This window comes from Phocoena sinus, chromosome 2, assembly GCF_008692025.1.
Source record: "Phocoena sinus isolate mPhoSin1 chromosome 2, mPhoSin1.pri, whole genome shotgun sequence".
NCBI classification, from domain to species: Eukaryota; Metazoa; Chordata; class Mammalia; order Artiodactyla; family Phocoenidae; genus Phocoena; species Phocoena sinus.
The window spans coordinates 17,744,964-17,765,837 of NC_045764.1; the positions used below are offsets into that span (position 1 = coordinate 17,744,964).

The 20,874-nt window shown below is 39.4% G+C and overlaps 1 protein-coding gene across 23 annotated transcripts in view; it reads right to left on the bottom strand.

Moving 5' to 3' along the window:
• Positions 1 to 20,874, bottom strand: part of PARD3 (par-3 family cell polarity regulator) — a 639,255-nt gene that overhangs the window by 216,841 nt on the left and 401,540 nt on the right. For 16 of the 23 annotated variants that reach the window (XM_032621841.1, XM_032621838.1, XM_032621837.1 and 13 more), the window contains 2 exons: positions 20,174 to 20,218; positions 14,016 to 14,243 (listed from right to left, as the gene is read on the bottom strand). In XM_032621841.1, coding sequence (XP_032477732.1) covers positions 14,016 to 14,243; positions 20,174 to 20,218 — 273 coding nt within the window. The remainder of the gene's footprint in view (positions 1 to 14,015; positions 14,244 to 20,173; positions 20,219 to 20,874) is intronic. The other 7 variants (XR_004348311.1, XM_032621839.1, XM_032621842.1 and 4 more) reach the window with 1 other exon arrangement.

The following is a 20,874-nucleotide window of genomic DNA, read 5'->3' on the forward strand; positions in this document are numbered from 1 at the left end:
AAAGCTCTGCTTAGTGATAACGATGTTCCATCCTTTGAAGCGACACTTAGTAAGCATGTGGTCCAAGGGCATACCCCCAACTTTTTGCATTTGAAAGAATGACAAGTAACTAGAGTAGGTTTCTACCTACAAAAGAACTTTAGGAATTTCTATATTAAGAAGCAATAGATGCACACATCAACAGCCATTCTCATAAAGCTTTCTCCAGATTAGCTGCTTAAGCTGTTCTTACAAATATATTGATAATAAGAATTATTGGGGTTCCAGATTACCCCTTGAAATCTGAGGTCATTTTCCCCCTGCATCAACAAATAAAGTATGAATCAGCGTTTTTCCACTTCTTCTAACAGAGAAATATATAAGACAGTTAGAAATCTTTCACAAAGAACTAACCTCTAGATCAAATTAATATATCTTCAAAGGAAATTCAGCCTTGCCTCTCCACCAGCACTTGAGTTAGCAACACACAAAATCAAGAGTATAATAAGACCAGTTAAAACAATACTAGTATCAATTTATTTACAAAACAGAAACAGACTCACAGACTTGGAAAACAAACTTATGGTTACCAAGGGGGAAAGGCAGGGGGAGGGAAAATCAGGCATTTGGGATTAACATACACATACTACTATATATAAAACAGATAATCAGGGGTTCCCTGGTGGCGCAGTGGTTAAGAATTTGCCTGCCAATGCAAGGGACACAGGTTCGAGCCCTGGCCCGGGAAGATCCCACATGCGTGGAGCAATGAAGCCCGTGCACCACAACTACTGAGCCTGAGCTCTAGAGCCCACAAGACACAACTGCTGAGCCCACGTGCCACAACTACTGAAGCCCGCGCACCTAGAGCCCGTGCTCCACAACAAGAGAAGCCAGCGCAATGAGAAGCCCGCGCACCGCAACCAAGAGTAGCCCCCATTCGCCGCAACTAGAGAAAGCCCGCACACAGCAACGAAGACCCAACACAGCCAAAAATAAATAAATAAATAAATTTATAAAATAAAATAAAACAAAAACAAAAGATAATCAACAGGGAACAAGGAACTCTGCTCAATACTCTGTAATAGCCTATATGGGAAAAGAATCTAAAAAAGAATGGATATAATGTATATGTATAACTGAATCAACTTGCCATACACCTGAAACTAACACAACATTGTACATCAACTATAATGTAAAATAAAAATTAAATTAAAAAACAATCTTAGTATCTTTGTTCTGCTATTAAACCCTCACAGATCATAGAAGATGCTATCAAATGATGGCACAACCATAACCAAGTAATTCAGTTTTTTACAAAGGGCCAATTATTTAACATAATAACAGAAAAAGTGTAGAATTCTTCTGTTTTCACATTTGATTAAAAATACAAGCCAACATATTTCCCATCCCAGCAGGTCATGCCCTGGGTACAGCCAAAGAGTAAAAATACCACTGTGTCTAAATCCGGAAGGTACTTTGGAGGTCATTCAGACCAACCTCTTCCATTTCTTGCTGAGGAAACAGAGAGATTTGGGGCCAGCACACCGCCGGTGTGGGGCTCGCTCTACTATTTTATTCTGGTACAATTGTACCTCAGCCAGACCTTCACGCATTTCTTTGATCAACTCTGTGATTGCTCAATTCCACGCTTCATACAGCATGGATGTTGGTCATCTATCATCCAGTCACTCCACGGTCTGCCCAGAAGATCATTCCAGCAGCCAGCACTGCATCTCAAGAAACCCACTGTCAATCCTGTAGTCATTCAGCTCCGTGACTTGTAGCTGCTACTGAGGAAATCACTCCAGAAGCTCGATCAAATGTGCACAGGGACTCGAGGACCGGCTCACAACCACAGAGATGAGCAGAAAGGCTGGCCTCCCTCTGCACTGGGGTATCTAACTGGAAGCCACTCTCCTCTTGCAAGAGACAAGGCAGCTTTTCAAAAAGTTGCTTCTTTCCCTCTCTGTCAGTTCATATGGAAAAGGAATTGTGCGGGTTTGTTAGAGAAACCCAGTTACAGCTTTCAGATGGGCATTGCTAGTGAAAATCCATAGCCTTACAAATAAATGCTGAGTTAAGGCTGTCATCTTTGTGTGGTACACAGAGAGCAGGGAAAGAGTCCTGGCCCGGGGGGCTTGCTGTGTAGCCTTTTCAAGGGGCGTTCCCCAAGAAAATGTAAATATAGCTTATGCAGGGTTGGAGCATCTTGTCTGAAAACACCCTTGAACTTGGCTGTGCTCTAACTGATGGTAAACCATGGCTTCCACATTATGGGAAATGGGTGTGGCCTCAACTTTGAGGTAATGGACCAAATCAGGATAAAACAGTTCTCAAAAGTTCCCGGGAACTACAAAACCCAGGTGTGTCTACCGGTACGCTCAAGTTAGTTAGATAAATGGATGCTGGTGATTATTCTAAAAGTCTCGCAGACAAAACTCCTTTTACCTATCCGTCCATAGGGTTTTGTACAAACTTTTATTATTGCACTTCTCATATGATATGATCACAGATCCGTTTCCCATTCCCTAAACTTCTAAAATGAGGACTGCTGAGCAGACGGTGGCTGCCCGTGAATGGCTGTTTAACTGGAAGACTACTGGTGAGCCTGACTTGTGACTTTATCCCAACCAGACAAACTTCTATCCAACCTCTGCACATCACCATCCTCTAGCTTCAGAACAATGTCTACGCTCCTCTAATGAAGCCTGACAACACATGCCACACCCCGGTAACAGTAACCCCAGGAAGGCCACTGTGCTTGGTTAAGCTCTCGTCAGTTTCTGGTAGAGTTTTACGCAATTATTGTTTGGGCTCTACGTATTATCCAGTGGCTTGCCTGGCCCCCTACAATGTCTGAGACCATAAACAAACAAAAAAAAGAGCTCAATACATGTAAAAGACTTCGTCTTCCACTGGGACCACTGTCATAAATCATGAATGGAAAGATCAGTAGCGATTCTGCTAGTTTTCTGCCTAATAGTTTTGGGAGAGGCACGTGGGACATATGTCTGCTCTTGGCTCCATCACAGGATAAAGGCAGCGCGTTCACAACGAACTATATGCTGAAGTCACATTTGTTGCCAATTCCTTTCATATTCACAATCATTTCCTGGTGTACGTAAAACAACTTATTTTCTAAACTGGGTGAAACAGAGAAAATTAGTATTAAGTCATTTATTAACTTCAGGTTTTGTAACCTCATTTTATAAAATCAAAACTCCTCGCTCAGTTTCCTGCCCCGAGCAAGTGGACTGTTTTACAATCGTACTTGCACATTTGAGAATTCTTTATGCTTATTCTGAACATTCTGATTTAGATAATACACTATCACAGAAACTCTTCTGGGGGTGTGCTGATGTAACGAACCCCTTTGAATGCCAACTAATTAAAAATATTTAGCAATATGTGCCTTCATACCCATAAACATAAGATGTTCTTTTAGAGTATTACATTGTGTACGCTTCAAACGCTAAAATTATTTGATAGAGAAAAATAAGAATCTCACTTTACCCCATCCCTATGCAGAATTACTGCGGTTTTTAAAAGCTTAAGTAAATTGGTGACACGTGCTTACTTTTTAAAAAAAAAAAATGTATGTATTCAAGGTCACCGATAGTCAGATTTTGTTTTCAGTTTTAAAACCAGTCTTTGTACATTTAACACTAGCTTTATAATAAGGTACATAAAATATTTTTATTCTCTTAAACTACAAGATATTCAGATAAACAATTTTTCAAGTAAGAAAAGGACTGGTAATATATCATCCGTAAATGGCTTGATTGATTGCGTTCATACAATAAATTACAATGCACAGACTAATCATAAACCTACATTTAGGTAATTGACTATTTTAAATGCTATATAAATTTTACATTTTTTCTCCTTAATTTTGCTCTTTGCAGATTGTTTGCTTTCCTTCTGCAGATAGTCTGCACAAAGAAAGATGATTACCTCCTTCCAAACAAATGGAAATTTCTATTTTTGACTAACATTTCTGCTCTGTGCACTGCAGTATCAGCTACTTTCCCGTGTGATTACCTATAAAAACAGATACTTTCAAGTTTCTCTTTTTAAAGAAGGTATAACGTGAAGCGGCTTCTTTTTCTTTCAGGCAGCACATTCTATAATTAAGACATACCTAATTACCATGTTTTCAACAGATGCAAATACAGCTCAATTAAAATTCTAGTCCATGCGACAAATTCAGCTACTCAGTTCTGCAAGATATCACATTAGGACTGGGTCACCAAGAAGTTTGGAAAAGACTGAGCACATACATGGTAAGGATTATGGAGAAAATGACCTTAGGCGTCAATTGAACCTCAAAGTTCTGTAGCTTCTGCCATAAATAAACACTTCGATCTCGTCATCACACACATTTCATTGTCAACAGTTGACTCTAAGCCACATGGTCTTTTTTTCCATTGAGAAGCAATACTACTGTTGGGACTGGAATGATCTCCATTGCTTGCCTATCCCAAATCCACTTCTCCAGTTCTTCTTCCTAATGAACTCTGATTGTGTTCAGGAATGCAACCCAGCTTCAAGGGGTGAATTCATTACTAAATTTATACCAACCTATGGGCCCCTGCCCCTGTTGATTTATTAGTCCAATGTTATTAGTCCGAGAATGGCCCCATCACCCCGAATGGACATATTCCATGCGTGGGGAGATGGCTCACTCCCTCCAGTTGGACGTAATCAGGAAAGCACGAGGCCTCTGAGCCCTGCAGTTACCCTCGGGTTAAGCTGACTTGTGGACAGTGTGGCAGAAGGGTCAGAAGGATGGCGGGGCTTTGATAACACCGTTAGGCTATGGAACCAATAATCCTGGAAGCTACCCAACTCTAGAACCAGTTATGTAGGACAATGTATTTCCTCATGAGCTGGTCTGAGCTGGGTTTTCTACTAAATGCAGCGGAAAGCATCCTAACAGGTACATTATATAAATCAAACCTCAGAGCAGCTGTGGAATAACCACAGTACTATTTATCACAAGTGTAAGATTTAGCGGTTAATGTCACTCTAGGCAGCTTTGACAATCTTACTAGAATTATTTATTCAGACTTGTTACTAGTGTTAAATGAATTGGTACAAACATCCAGAGAAACACAAAACAGAAGAATACAAAATGAAAACGACAGCATTACTTCTTATTTGCCAGTGAGCAAGTACTCTTCTCCGAGGGCACAGCTCAAAGGAGTGTTATTAAATATTTGTTGAGCGGACTGAACAAAGAGCCCATCATATGAAAACCATCCTTTACTGTTCCCTGTTTAGAAAGAACTACTCTAGGAATTAGGAATATCTAATAATAGAAGCACATATTCTTGAGTAATTTCCAATTTACTTTGGAAGACAAAGGATTAAACGTAATAACTGGACACAGGATTACGCAGTCTTCAGAATCTATCTGCTTAAAATTTAAAATGAGTGAGTTAAAAAGTGAGACATTAGTAATTGGAAAATTTCACTAGACTTAGCAAATCCACTGACCACTACCAATTTCTACTGACTAATGTTAGGTAAAATACAATGTACTAAAAATAAATGAGGACTGAACTCCCAGGAACTGCAAATCCTGCATAGGATTTGAGAACATTTCATTATAAATAAAATAAATAGATATACATATATATTTTTATATATGTATACACATATTATTTTTGTTTCTTAGTTTAGTTGAATATTTGACTTTGGAGAAGGAAGAAAAGATGTAAGAAATGAACAGCTAGTGACACAGATGGTATTGAATAATAGGATACGCTTTCCTGGACGCTGACTTTTAACATTAGAATGATGAGCTTTTGGCAATGGAAAAACTTAGCTTTTTTCAGAACATTTAAAAAAAACACATACACACACAAAGCTGGCAAGAAGAATTAAGAAGCTTTTATACTAAAATGTGGGGTGGGAGTAACAACTGATATTATGAAGAACAGAGAACGTGATGGTGAAAGGAGGAAAAGCCATGAAGGGAGTGGGTGACGTTTATCAGCAGGCTTAGAGAAGGGTTTTCAGCAACTGGAGGAATGTTCAAATAGATGATTCCTAAAACCCACTCTTCTAAAATTAGATTTATTTCATTAAAAAAAAAAAAGCCAACCTCTTAGTTTACATTGGGATAAGGAGTAGAGAGACAAAAACAATAAAACCACACTTCCAAAGAGTTTAAGACTTATTATCAAAAACCATTCTTTACTTCTACTTCACAGTCTAAAGTTTTCTTTAATGCATCCCTCCAAACAAACAGGTAAAATGTTCCTGAAGATCCTGGTAGAATGCCACCTCCACTATCCCCCCTGCCCAGGAGAACGCTGCAGAACAAATACAATGAGGACCACACCCTCCGTTTTCCGAACGCTTGCAAATTTGCTTTCAGTGTATAATTGATTTTCACATACAAATGATGGTCCACAATAGACACTGTTTCCTGTGCACAGGGGACAATGTATAAAGAAGCTGAACGCTTTCCTTTCAACAGACCCAATGGACTGGCTACACAATGAAAATGGTAGCACTCATAACCCTGCTGTTGGAATTGCCACTAAGAATTTTATTTTTATCAAGGACTGAATTGGTGTCAAATGTATATTTTAACAATATACAAAAAAATGACGGTGTCAAGGAAAGAGTGTCCAGGCCACTGCTCTGACTCTTTTAAGTGAAAAAACAAAAATAAATAACAACATAAAAATGTGCAAATGTGATGAAACAGTGAATGGAGAGCAGTGCTCTGTTTTGCTATTTACTGAGAAAGCAAAACAATTGTCTCCTAAAAGCCAGTGTTCTTAACTCCCATACCCTACAATCCAAACCGCGAGATCCACAAAATTTCTTAATGTTAAAAAAATATTTTATATTAAAAAGTCTCAGATACATCTATATACAGATTTTTCTTGAGTTACGATTGGGTTACGGCCTGTTAAACCCAACATAAACTGAAAATACCGTAAGTCAAAAATACACTGAATACATCTAACCTGCCGAACATCATAGCTTAGCTTTGCCTACCTTAAATGTGCTCAGAACACTGACATTAGCCTAAGCTGGGCTCAGTCATCCAACACAGAGCCTAGGTTACAACAAAGTGTTGAATGTCTCCTGTAATTTAGTGAATAGAGTGCTGAAAGTGGAAACCAGAACAGTTGTCAGTGTATCGGTTGCTTCCACTTGTGATCACGTGGCTGACTGGGAGCTGCGGCTGCTGCCAGTGCCCAGCATCTCCACAGAGGATCTGCATATCACCTGCCCGGGAAAAGATCCAAGTTCAAAGTTAGATGTACGGTTTCCACTGAATGCACATCACTTTCGAACCATCGTAAAGTCCAAAAATCCTAAGCAGAACCATCGTAAATCGGGGAGCGTCCATACCCAGTTGGGGCTTTAGAAAGTCAAAGGAAAACTAGATTTCTTGGGAACAAGTGTCTTGAAGAAGGAAGATGACAGTCCAATGTACACAAGAGGGTAGGGGACAGTCAGGGTAGTGAGAAGATAAGCCTCACAGACGGTGCATGGTCTGGGTGAGAATGCACACGGGAGCTTGAAGGACTGTGAAGACGGTGTGATCCCAGAGCTTACTCAGCCAATGTAGAGACAGTCGGACCAGTTAGGAGATCCTAAATAGTAACTTCAGATATTAAAAAATGAGGATTGGGGCTAGAATGGGCAGAAGGAGAGAAATTAGGAGATTTCATGGGGGAAAAAATAAGAAACCTCGGTAATGGAGTGATTACACAGTGAGATGACGATTCTAAGTTTCTGGGCCTGGAGGTACTAATGAGAAAAATCACATCATCATCATCCATCTTTACATGTGAGACGCTAAGCATGTAAATGCAGTCTCTCCCTTTCCTCTGGCTTTGCCAAGCATCATTACTCACCTGGAGTCTTGCATTACAATCATAGAACCAGTCTTGCCACCAACACTGCTACTTACCATCCCATCCCCAATAAGCCATCCCATACAGCCCTAACAAGCGTATTCCTTTACTTGAAATTCTTCAAATGCTCTTTAAGGTCCCTAGTATGAACAAAAATGATTTAAACGAGGCTGTCTGTGATCTGTTCTCTGACTACGTCTTAAACCTCACTCCTCACCATGCCCTCACCCGCAGCGCATACATGAGTCTTAACGGGATGATGGCGGTCCAGAGGTGGTCCTGGCTCCCTATGTTTCCTACGCACCCACTGAAGACCACTCAAGCAATATTACTCATCTAAAACAATACCTCTTCTGGGAAGCCTTCTCCCACCCCACTCAACTTCCACATGGGCTGAGTGGGTCCCCCACGGTTTGGTGGCGTGGTAACCTGTGCACTACAATGGCCCTTAACCATTAACCACACTGCTTCTCAAGTGTCAGTTTATCCACTGGGTTGAACCACCCACAGCCCCTCAGGGACTTAGAGCTTAAATATCAGATTTTAGGTACTACGACTCATTCATACTCTATAGTAGTTTCAGTGTAATGGCTTATCCCACTCAGAAATTTGTTTAATATTCTAGAAAACTCACAGGACTACAAATCAGAAGGCATGCATTTTATGATTTTGTTCCTAAGTACGATCTTGGTCATCTATTTACATACTTTTTCCTTATTAAAAAAATGCTTAAAATGAGGATTCTATAATTCAAACACTTCAGATGTGACTTTTCATCATACTTTTAGCTTAACTTACTTTTCACTTAGAAAAAGAAATGTAAGGAATAGATAGCTTCAGCTACTTCACATGCTCACACCTCTACTGCATTCAGAAATTTCCTAAAAGCAAGGCTCCTTTTCTCAAACTGCAAGAGATACTTAGGTATACAAATTGGCATAAGAGGATAAGATAGGTTATTCTTATTCCCAGCCCTTCAGAACAAATATTTTTTTATAGATCAACACCCAATTATCCATTAAGATAGATTAATCAAATGGGAAATCTTTTACAAAGTACTTCGACCTTGAAACCCCTATACTGAATTCTTCCACCACAGATGAACAGTAACCTAATGGGGTGTCTTAAGATAACAACCTAGTTTGCATTTTTTTTGCTCAAAATGTAATGACAAAAGGTGGCTGGAAATGTGGAGGATGCTGAGAGTAGAAAGTCTGAGATATTCATGCAATATCCTATTTGAAGCTAATAAAATAAACAAAAATTCTCCTGGAAGCTTTCAGATTAGCTGATTTACTAACATAAATTCAGTTTCTTCAAATCTCATACTGCTAACCTAAGTTATGTATATTTTAGAGCAGTGCTTTTTTTCTGATCTGTTAAGAGTACTATAAGAAAGTAGGCAAGCTACTCAAAAGCAATCTGTCTCTATGTTTTCAAGGCATACAGTTCTCACATTTAAAATTGTAAACTGGATCGATCTTAAAATTGAGAAGTACAATTAATAGGACAGTCTTTGGTTTTGTTGTTTCACCTCCTTGACCCAGACAAAGAGCTGTTACTGAATTGACAGTAAGGCTGACAATTTGGCAACTTCTAATAGAGAAAAAAAAATGGGACTCTATATTTTCAAAAATAAAACAAAGCAATGTTATATAGCGTCCATGTTCTTGGTTTCAACAGAAACTGATTTATTATGGGGGATGTAGGAGCTGCTTGTTGGGAGCCAGGCGGGGAGTGTGATTTGCATAGAAGAGGGAGCAGATTGTAGATGCCCTGACTTGTCAAACACAGGTAGGACCTCGGAGATAATGGGTCCCAGAATACAAAGCTCCATCTTGATCCAGACAGACACACACAACATGGAGAGGCCAGATGGATTAAATGAGAGACAAAAACACTGGCTTCTGCCATCTCCACAGGAAGCACGTAAGTGTTACAGAAGATGACAGATACCAGATACCACATGGATCCCGCCCCAGTCTCTTGGCCCCCATTGTTGTGTGCATGCCACAATTTCGATGCTGCTGAGAAGAGGCAAGCCTGTTCCGAGCCATGAAAGAGAGTCACCGGGGAGGACCTCGACCCGACTGACAACAGCATTCAACCAGGCCTCTGCCTAAGCGACTTTCCTGTAAAGTGGGAAAGGGCTGCACGGGACGGAAACAGGCAGCTGGGTGGTACAGGTAATGCCGCCCCCATGTTTCTAGGGTGCACGGACTGCATCCTCACAGGACAGCCATCTAACAAAGACTGTCTGCCCAGACAGGGTCCTCTTACAGAGCACCGCTCAACAGTGACTCGGCATCTTTAATTTAACGGCGGCCATAACCGAGTCCCCTGAGTCCCACCTCCGTAAAAGAAAGGCCCTTGTGTACAAGGTCCTTTCTTGTACGGAGTGTCCCACAGAGCACGAGGACGGCAGGGCCTAGACATGTGGCCGGGGACAGCTCCCATATGACAAGGATGCCAGGCGAGGCCGCACAGGTGAGGGATGCACAGGCAAGGATGCCGGGCGAGGCCGCACAGGTGAGGGATGCACAGGCAAGGATGCCGGGCGAGGCCGCACAGGTGAGGGATGCACAGGCAAGGATGCCCAAGGGAGAAGCACAAGCAGAGGATGAAGAGCATAAGCAGAAACGCAAATGCAGACAGTGGAAGAGAGTGTGTGGATCACACTGTGAGAATCCACAGCCTGACTCGGAAAAGGATGGTGTTTAGGGAACTAGAGGAGGAGCTAGGGAAGCGGGGCTTCCTTCTCACACCTGTACCTAGTCGTATGTAAAGGTGACAGTCTCATGACCACCAGCAGTAACACCAGCCTTGAGAGATTTTTTTTTTTTTTTTTTTTAAAGAAAAACAAACGGTTTGCTGAGGCACTGGAGGTCTCAGACATGCAGGTCCTGCGTGGGACACAAGCAGGAGGAGTGAAATGTCACTGCTGCCCTGAGTGCCACAGCCCGAGGCTCGCTGTGTCTGGGTGTGTGTCTCTCACAAACAGTGGGGCTAGTCAAGCAGGAGTCCATTTACTGATGTCACAAACAGTCACTGACTCCAATGCTTTGCCGAGCTCTGAGCCTGGTTACGCAGGAATAAGACACGGTGGTGTCTTTCTTCGTGGACTTTACAGACAATGAGAGAAGCAGGCAGGCAGGACCGAGGTCAGTAAGTGAAGGGGGAAACAGAGTCATGGAAAGTTAAAACTGGAAAGGACCTGAGAAATGGAACCATCTAAACAGGAGCTTTTCAAACTTTTTCTGGAAAACTGCGAACTTCCTTTTTTTTAAACTTAAAATTGACAAAGAACTACAATGTATGAAAAGTGATTTTAAAAACCCAGGACTAGGGCTTCCCTGGTGGCGCAGTGTTTGGGAGTCCGCCTGCTGATGCAGGGGACGCGGGTTCGTGCCCCGGTCCGGGAAGATCCCACTTGCCGCGGAGCGGCTGGGCCCGTGAGCCATGGCCGCTGAGCCTGCGCGTCCGGAGCCTGTGCTCTGCAACGGGAGAGGCCACAACAGTGAGAGGCCCGCGTACCGCAAGAACAAAACAAAACAAAACAAAACAAACCCAGGACTGGGAATTCCCTGGTGGTCCAGTGGTTAGGACTTGGCACTTTCACTGCAGGGGGCTCGGGTTTGATCCCTGGGTAAGATCCCACGAGCCGCACGGCACCCCCCTCAAAAAATATAAGTAAATCAATAAACAACACGATTGTTCAGGCGACAGTGGGGTGCGGGGGGGGGGGCTGGTGACTTTGACAGAGCCCACCCACTCAGGTGCCCATGTGCTTCCCGACTCCCTGAGACCACCGAGGCTCCACTCTTCACTGGCCGCCACCACACACAATCTGAGCACCAATGACCTGGGCGTCCAAAGCTTCAGTTTTACAAGTGAGGGAATTAAAGCTCAAGGATGTTAAACAACTTGACCCAAATCCCAAATGGGTGAGAAGAATGTGGATGGGATGTAAGTCATCTGGACCCCAGGCTCACGTCACCCTACTCACACAGTTTTGACAACCTGCACTGCAAACATTTGATATGTAGAAGAGTTGCCTTTCTCTGGCCATATCCAAAGTTCACCAGACTGGTCTGGAAAAATACATCCTAAAGTCAGGACTTTGGGAAAACCCAGCACTTTGTGGTCACAGGTGCACGTTGTCACAGTGTCTCTCTCAGCTCTCGTCCAGAACTTTCCCTGCCCTTCAAAAATCGTAGTTTGTCTATTAACTTGGTTTTGTCTTGATGATAGTTGAATACAAAAGTTTTCAAATAAAATACTTAAATCTGTTCTTTCCAATTAAAAAAGGAAACTAAGTTTATAGAGGGACAAATTTAGATGTTCACACCAGTGGAAAGCTCTGGAGGCTACAGAATTAAGAACATGCCTGGTACTGATAGCTATTCCATCCCCTGTTGCATATTTCAAATAAGTGATATATGTGAGAAAATTGCATTTATGAGGGAATTTAAATAACATTTTAACCAGAACAAGAAAAAAGCTCAGAGGCATAATTTGTGCTTACAAAAACAAATATGGAGGTGCCAAAGCACTGTATCTCTTATTAAATATGCACCCAGGACAGAGGCAAGATCTCTAAGTGATATAGGGTCCCCACCCTAGAAAGGCAGCACAAGTAATACTGGTAAGGCTGGCAAGGAACCACTGATACTCCAGGAAAAACCCAAGAGGGTCGAAAGCTCATATGACTCAGGATCTTGGAGACCAGGACTGGCAGCAAAAATAGGAAATACGTTCTTCATCTGGGAACAATGAGCTGCATATATTTGAAATCACTGGCTGCATGGAGTCAACACTGTCCAGATTTAGACTAAGAAACCTGGGGGGAGAAAGTAGTGATCCTCTCCTAAGCTTTGCTTTGTGTGTTACATTATGGCAGAAATATTCATCTTCCGAAACACATTATATCTGATAGGCAAAGATTATATAATTTTGCTTTAAATCTCCTCAGAATGTGATTTTCATTTCAAACTCTCCTTCCCCAGCACAGTCTTCCTTAGGTACATGTGATCAAAGTGGTTCACCCAAAAGTTAAATTGTAATTGTTTACAATCCACGTAAATGATCTCTGCTTTAACCTTGGGCAGTGGTGTCTCCAGCTTTTCTTCTCTTTTGTTCCCCCCCACTAGCTTTTCTTACAATGGTTAGATGGGTAGAGTCACTTTGAAGCTAGAAAACTAAAATGTGATTTACTAGATATGAACAATATAAGTTAATCAACAATTTTTTCTATTAGGACTCTAGTCCTTTCTCTTCTAAGTAAATACACTACTGAGTTTCTTCCTTATGTTTAAATTGAATGGCTATTTTTATACCATAAATATTTAACTACAGTGACGACTCCCTGAAGCATACGTTTGTACGTATTTATAAATGTTACTTTTTTCTCAATATACTATGGAAAACACATTGCTCATTCATGGTAACCTTTGACTTTCAATAATCTTGGTTTAAAATATTTGGCAATTTGGAAATACACACACACAAATATGTCTTGCTAGCTCAGTTCAAGGAAAGCAAGAGTAATTCATAAAAACAAAACAAAAATATGTTATCAAAATCACAGATGGTTACATGTACTCATTTGAGATATATTAAAGACATACTATACAGCAGTGGTTTTCAAATATTTTGGTCTCAGGATACCTTTATACTCCTAAAATTTATTAAGGACTCAAAATTTTATGTGGATTATGTCTATCAATATTTACTAAACTAAAACTGAGAAAGTTAAAAAATACAAATTACTTTATAAAAAATTATAGATTTCATGTTAACAGAAATTACGGTTTTTACAAAAAAACCACTGTATTTTCCAAAAACAATTATTAAGAACAATGGCAAATCTCTTTAATATCTAGCTGAAAAGATTCTTCTATCTTCTCTGCATTCAGTCTATTGCAAGATCACATGACATGTTGCCTCTAGAAAACCCAACTGTACACTTGTGAGAGAATAGGAGTAAAAAAGGTAAATAACATCTTCTTATTATGAAAATAATTTAGATCTCCTAGATCCCTTTGAAGGGATGCTGGGAACCCCTAGGGTTCCCTGGAGCACACTTTAAGAACTGCTGCTCTATAGCGATGCCTGGCATGGCTACTCTTTCAGACATTGTAAACTTACATGTCTCCATGCCTTCATCGTCATCATCTGCCACAGGTTTATCATAGGACTTGTCAATGGCAGCTCTGAAGCTTTCATTGCATCCCCTTCCTCGGATTATCCGCGGCCGCGGGCGATGGAAAGGAATGTCCCCATTCAAAGTCACCTCAGCGACTGCTGTCTGCAGACTTTCTAAAGAGCTTGACTTCTTCAGACCCAAGGAAGGCCCCACATCTCTGCTGGGAGAACCTTGGAGGTTTGCAAAAACAAAATCTTAGTTAGAATGAGTGGAGAAAATTACATGTCTGAATATCTACAAATTGTGGAAAATATCAGGCACATAAATTATTTGCTCAACGTCAACTTCTGGAATGTGGGTGGCAAGATATAAAAAGTGAAGTAACAGTAACTAATTTTAACTTTTCCCAAATGTGTATTAAAGTAGGTCTATTTTCTCTATTCTCATTAGGAAACACTGCGTTATTAGTTTCCATTTTTAGCTTAACAGATGAAATCTTTGTCAAATCATTTGCTCCAAGTTATGTCAATAATATAAAAGAGGCAGAATAACCCAGGAGCTCATTTGAAAAGCAGAATGATGAGAAGGCTAAGGGAAGCAACCAAGAGTAAGCTTCAAAATGTAGCTGAAATCATTGTTTGGCAGTTTAAAGTTATTTACAAGATGGAAGTGAAACTTTCACCTCAATGAGTTTCATCAAGCCTTTTCCTCATCATGGTGCAAGTTCGGACAACTCAGCAAGTAAGAAAAGCACAGGAGACCACGTGTCACCAATAGAAACAGGGCACCCTGGCACCAGGTAGAAACCTAATTCTGGAAAATGGTAGTTCTCTTGGAAAAGCAACACAAGATGTGAATAGAAACAAACTATATAAGGGAGAGAGAGAGAGAGAGAGAGAGAAGTAAGGGAGAGAGGACTCAAGAGCTGGATGTGAGTACTTAGATCTCCAGGCCTGCAAAGAGAAACAGGTGATGAACAGAAGGAACAAGACATCACAATTACCAAGAAAATTTCATAGGATGGCAGAGGAGAATTCAGAGGATTAAAAATGTGACTCTGGGGACTTCCCTGGTCATCCAGTTGTTAAGACTCTGCGCTCCCAATGCAGGGGGCCTGGGTTCAATCCCTGGTCAGGGAACTAAGATCCCACATGCCGCAACTAAAAAAAGATCCTGCATGCCACAACGAAGATCCCTGTGCTGCAACTAAGACCCGGTGCAGCCAAATAAATAAATAAATATCAAAAAAAAAAAAAAATGTGGCTCTGTGACTTGAGGATCTAGGGCAGGAAGTCCCAAGATGGTAACCAAGCTTTAGAATGCAATCAAAATGGATTTCTTTAACCAGGTATGACAACCTCATCCATCATTGCCTGACCTGGCACTCAGAGGTAGATTAATTTAGCGTCTAGATGGCTGAAATGCCAGCCACCCCAAGCTGGGCAATCCAGGTTACAGAACTAGTTCTTCACTTATACTGTTAAAAAGACAGGTGCAAAAAAAAAAAAAAAAAAAAAAAAAAAAGGGAGGGTAGGAGAGGCTGGATACTTTCACTCCATGTGGGGCCATCAGCCCATATGTGGATCAATAATTAAGGAGTAGCCTTGATATGTTATCACTTAGAAGACAAATAGTTCTGACATGGGCTTTCCATTGCTCAGAGTATAAAACAGAATAAAAATTAAATTGGGAGAGTCAAAACAAGAATTATCTTTTTAAGATTCATTTACATGACACCTTTCACATGATTTTCACAATGGGGTAGTTTTAAGTTAGAATAAGTATGTTAAAATGTAACGTAGGCAGAAAGGCAGACAGATGACTCTAAAAAAGAAAAAATATTCTATAAATCATTGTGCTTGGGAGAAAAATATGATTTATTTAACTTTTTCCATGCAGGTTTGTATATATTTGATTATTTATTTTATGACAAAAATTCACAAGAAATATTTCTTTCTAGGATGATCAATCTTACTTTTTCTCTTGATAGCCCTATAATTTTTGACAAGTTCATGTTTTAAATACCCATAAAAGTCATGTCGCAGGAAGGAAAATGAATTTTGTTCCGAAGAATGAAAGAAAAAGTAAGAAATCAAAGAATCAAAGAGAATGGGAAAAGATGATTCCTGGGTAGGGACACTTACGTTCACATTTTCTAGAATTAGCACTAGGAAGATCCTTTTCTGAATAAATCATGCCTATCAATTTTCATAACTTACTAGTTTCCTTTAGGTCCTATAAACTTTTATAAGGCAAATATTCAGTACCTTCTTGGCTTCATAAAGGACATGTTTATGTATGGATGCGTGTATGTATCTATGTATATATCTCCAATGAAGATTTGATACTTCCAGTAAAGATTATCATAAAAACATAATTTATGGGCTTCCCTGGTGGGTCAGTGGTTAAGAATCCGCCTGCCAATGCAGGGTACACGGGTTCGATCCCTGGTCCGGGTAGATCCCACAGGCCGCAGAGTAACTAAGCCCATGTGCCACAGCTCTTGAGCTTGTGCTCTAGAGCCCGCGAGCCACAGCTACTGAGCCTGCGTGCCACAATTACTGAAGCCCGAGTGCCTAGAGGCTGTGCTCCACAACAAGAGAAGCCACTGCAATGAGAAGACTGCACACCACAATGAAGAGCAGCCCCCGCTCGCCACAACTAGAGAAAGCCCACATGCAGCAATGAAGGCCCAATGCAGCCAAAACAAAACAAAACAAAAACATAATTTATGTATGAAAAGTTAGCTGAGATTTGACTTAAGATACTCAGAGCACTAAAAGCTTTAATAATTTCAGATATGGCATGAGTATTTATTTAAATAAATGTATATATATTACATGTATATAAATATTGATATATGTATAGATAAATGTATATATGTATTTATTAAGAAACAAAACACAAGCAAATCAGGGATAAAAAAATGATGGAATTGTAACTAAATAAGCAATAGATATTTTGTAAGCATAATTGGGAGCTTACCTATCTACTCTTTTCTCTAAATTGTTAACAATGTAGTATAACATTCTGGCAAAATGTTGATAATTATATATGGTGGGTATTGGGTATATGGTAGGTTAATAAACTACAGTCTTTATATATGGTTGAAATTTTTCATAACATCTATAATTTGTGCATCTATAACAGCAATCAGCAAACTGTGGGCCAAATCTAGAAAATCTGACTGGAACACAGCCATGTCCATTCATTTGCATATCCTCCATGGCTTGCCTTCACACTACATCAGAATTAAGTAATTGCTCCAGAGACTGTTTGGTCTACAAGATCTACCATATTTACTCCCTGGCTCTTTACAGAAAGAGCTTGCTAACTCTTGATCTATAACATGGATTTCACTCATGCAAGTGGTATGTTTGTCAAAGAAACTTTAACAGAGATTTTGTTAAGTAATAATAAGATTCCTAAATGAGGATCACTGAGATTCCTAACATCATAAACTTATCATTTAGCAGCAATAAAAATTGAAAATATCTCTCACTATATAAAGTAGGGGCAAGAGAGTAGTTTTATTTATACACAAAAAAATCAATGTCTCTAAATTTTAAATTATTTTAAATAATCTTTAAATTATTTTAAATAATTTTTAAATTATTTTAAATGTAAAATAATAATTTAAAAATAGTATTTTGAAGCTCCTTATATAAATCTTTCAGGTCATTAGGATACTTTGCTTATTTTCTATATTCAAGGATTAAACTATTAGAAACACAATTCTCTTATTCCTGTTCCTCCTTTTCTTGCAGAAAGTAAATTTACCCCCCAAATATCATAGAAGATTCCTAAATCCAGGAATAAAGGGGGAAATCATAATCATACTATTTTCCTAAGGTCTATTTTTCTACTCTTACCTACTAATACCTCTCTCACCAAAAAAAAGGAGAGGATGTCTTTTGCAAGGGCAAAGGGAAATGGAATTCAATTTTCATTATGAAAGGCTTACAGCTAGACAGATGACCTACACTAAAATGCCACGGTGACTCTACCAAAAACCTTTGGACTAAACTGTAAAATCATGATAATCTTAGCAATTCAAGTGAAGTGAAGGAAGAAAAATAACTGAAAATCTCTTCACTGTCTAATACTGGAGGATGGGGAGGATTCAGTGTAGATATTTTATTCATTGTAGATTTAAAAGCAATAGACCAGAAAGTACTTTGATGTCTATGTAATAATTTTTTGTCCCAAGTTTTTCCAATTTAATTCGGTAAGATAGATCGCATAGAGTATTTTATAAATGCTTTTTATCTAGGATCTAACTAACATTCTAAGGCACTATGAAAGCAGACGATTCAATTAGATGATAAAAATCTGCCTTCTCACCATGAAAGTTATTTAATGTTTTCAGCTGAAATCTGGATATTATTTTTTAATCATAATAAATTGTTCTTTTCCTGTTAGTGAGTTGGTTAAATTAACTATTTTCCTTACTTTACCTAATTGGCATATTATATAAAGTCATGTTCTTTAATCTGAGCAGCTCAATTTGTTTTTTATAAACATTAACTTGAACAGGGGTTACGTCTTGAAAAGTACTGAATACCATTAACTCCAAAAACGAATTACTAATTTACATATGTAAACTATCAAATAATGTTTTTCTTTAGCCCTGCTTCAGAATTCCAATGAAATGCTTTGTTTGATAAAAGAAATAACTACTTAATAAGGGCTGAGGCTATTGTTAATTGCCCTGCACTACAGTTAATCCAATGATTTATTGGATGTAGTTTTTACAATCTATCTTTACAGAATGTGAAAACTCCAACCACGTCCACAATTATCTTTACACATGTACGTGGGATACACATTTTTCAGGAAGCCTAAAACTAATTACTACTGCAGGTTAAAAAGGTGAATTGAAGCCAATTAGTGCTAAGTGGTGTAACTAAATCATACTGGAGCTCGAATAATTAAAACTCTATTCCAAACTTATAATAATAAATCAAAACGCTCAATTGTACAAAGCACATGACTTTAATTACACATAAAGACTTTCCTCTGATTACTGTCATAAAATAACATGTAAAATCTACTATCATGTAAAACCCAGTTCAAAATAATCCATTGTTTCTACGGAATGATTTAGGCAGCATCTTAGAAGCAAGCCCTAAATAGTTAAAAAGAAAAACAAAAACAAGGGCTTCCCTCGTGGCGCAGTGGTTAAGAATCCGCCTGCCAATGCAGGGGACACGGGTTCAAGCCCTGGTCCGGGAAGATCCCACATGCCGTGGAGCAACTAAGCCCATGTGCCACAGCTCTTGAGCCTGTGCTCTAGAGCCCACGAGCCACAGCTACTGAGCCCGCGAGCCACAACTACTGAAGCTCACGTGCCACAACTACTGAGCCTGTGCTCTAGAGCCCACGAGCCACAACTTCTGAAGCCCACGCGCCTAGAGCCTGTGCTCCTCAACAAGAGAAGCCACCACAATGAGAAGCCCGCGCACCGCAACCAAGAGTATCCCCCACTCGCTGCAACTAGAGAAAGCCCGCACGCAGCAAGGAAAACCCAACACAGCCAAAAAATAAATAAATTAAAACAAAAAACAAAAACAAAAACAAAACCTTCAAGCAGGTTTACAAAGATAAGGACGCAATATATAGTCTAATTCAATGTTAGGTAACTACAAACTAATGCCTGCATCAGAAAAAGATCTAAGTTTTTCTGAGTGACTGAGAGCAATATTAGATACTGTCCTTCAGTGAAAATATTTATATTTGTGCCATTATCCGTCAAACGAAAATCACCACTTTGAGAATCATGTTTTGGATGTTAACCTAAGCAACAGATAGATGACTCTGAAACAAAGAATCCACCCTAAGAGATCACGTTTTCAGGATTCTGACTTTTTTTTAATAAATTGTGACAAAACATTCCTACACAAATATAATTAAGATGATCTAGGTTGTTTCAGTGTCTCTGAAACGCTAAATTATATTTCCATTTAGTATGTACTACAGTGATAAATTTCTTCTCACAGAAAATTTTCCTTTTCTTGTACCATTTGATTTCCTACTATGAAAACATCCGTGCCAGCCTGGAATATTTATGTTTACGTGCTATGTGATTGGCAGCTCTACAATTATGATAAGCTCCTTGGACCACAGTTTCTATGGCAACAGTCTAAGTGTCCGTTCTTACCTGCGTTCTGGTCATCCACTGTATTGAGTTTAGTCTCGTCAGCTACTGTTAAAAGGTAAATGTATAATGGTTAGCCCAGTTAGTCCCACAGCCCAACATGCTTCAACCATTCCCAGATCTTTTCAGTTAGGTGATAATTCTTAGGTAATATTTCATGCAAAACATATGAAATATCAAGCAAACATTCATAATCAAAAAAAAAGGGGAAAAAAGCAGTGTCTCCATGCAATGCCAGTCATCTCATTTCACAGACACGTGTGTTATTGATATGTTAGCATATCACAATTAGCGAGGCAAGGAATCGCCCGATTTTTCTTTTCTGCATGGGATAAATGAATGTTTTTAGTCTCGAAGTACAAACAGCCACCAGAGAACAGCATAAATACGTTCTAGTTGATTAACGAAGGTTTTTCTAATCATTCAATTGGTGTATGGATATAATTAATTAATTTGTTTGTTTGTTTGTTTTGGTTTTTGGTGGATTTGGATTTAAGAAGAGACACTACCTGATTGGTGCTTGATTGAACAACTAGGATTATTTTCCTCCTCTCATTTGCTTCCAAATACTTTCTACAATAAATATGCTCTCAAATTATGACTCCACTTAAAGGCCTTAGTTATCAACACATAAGAGTTTCTATCAAATAAACCTTAAAGGACAGCAATGGAAGGAAAATGTGATGAAGTAACCAAACTCTAGA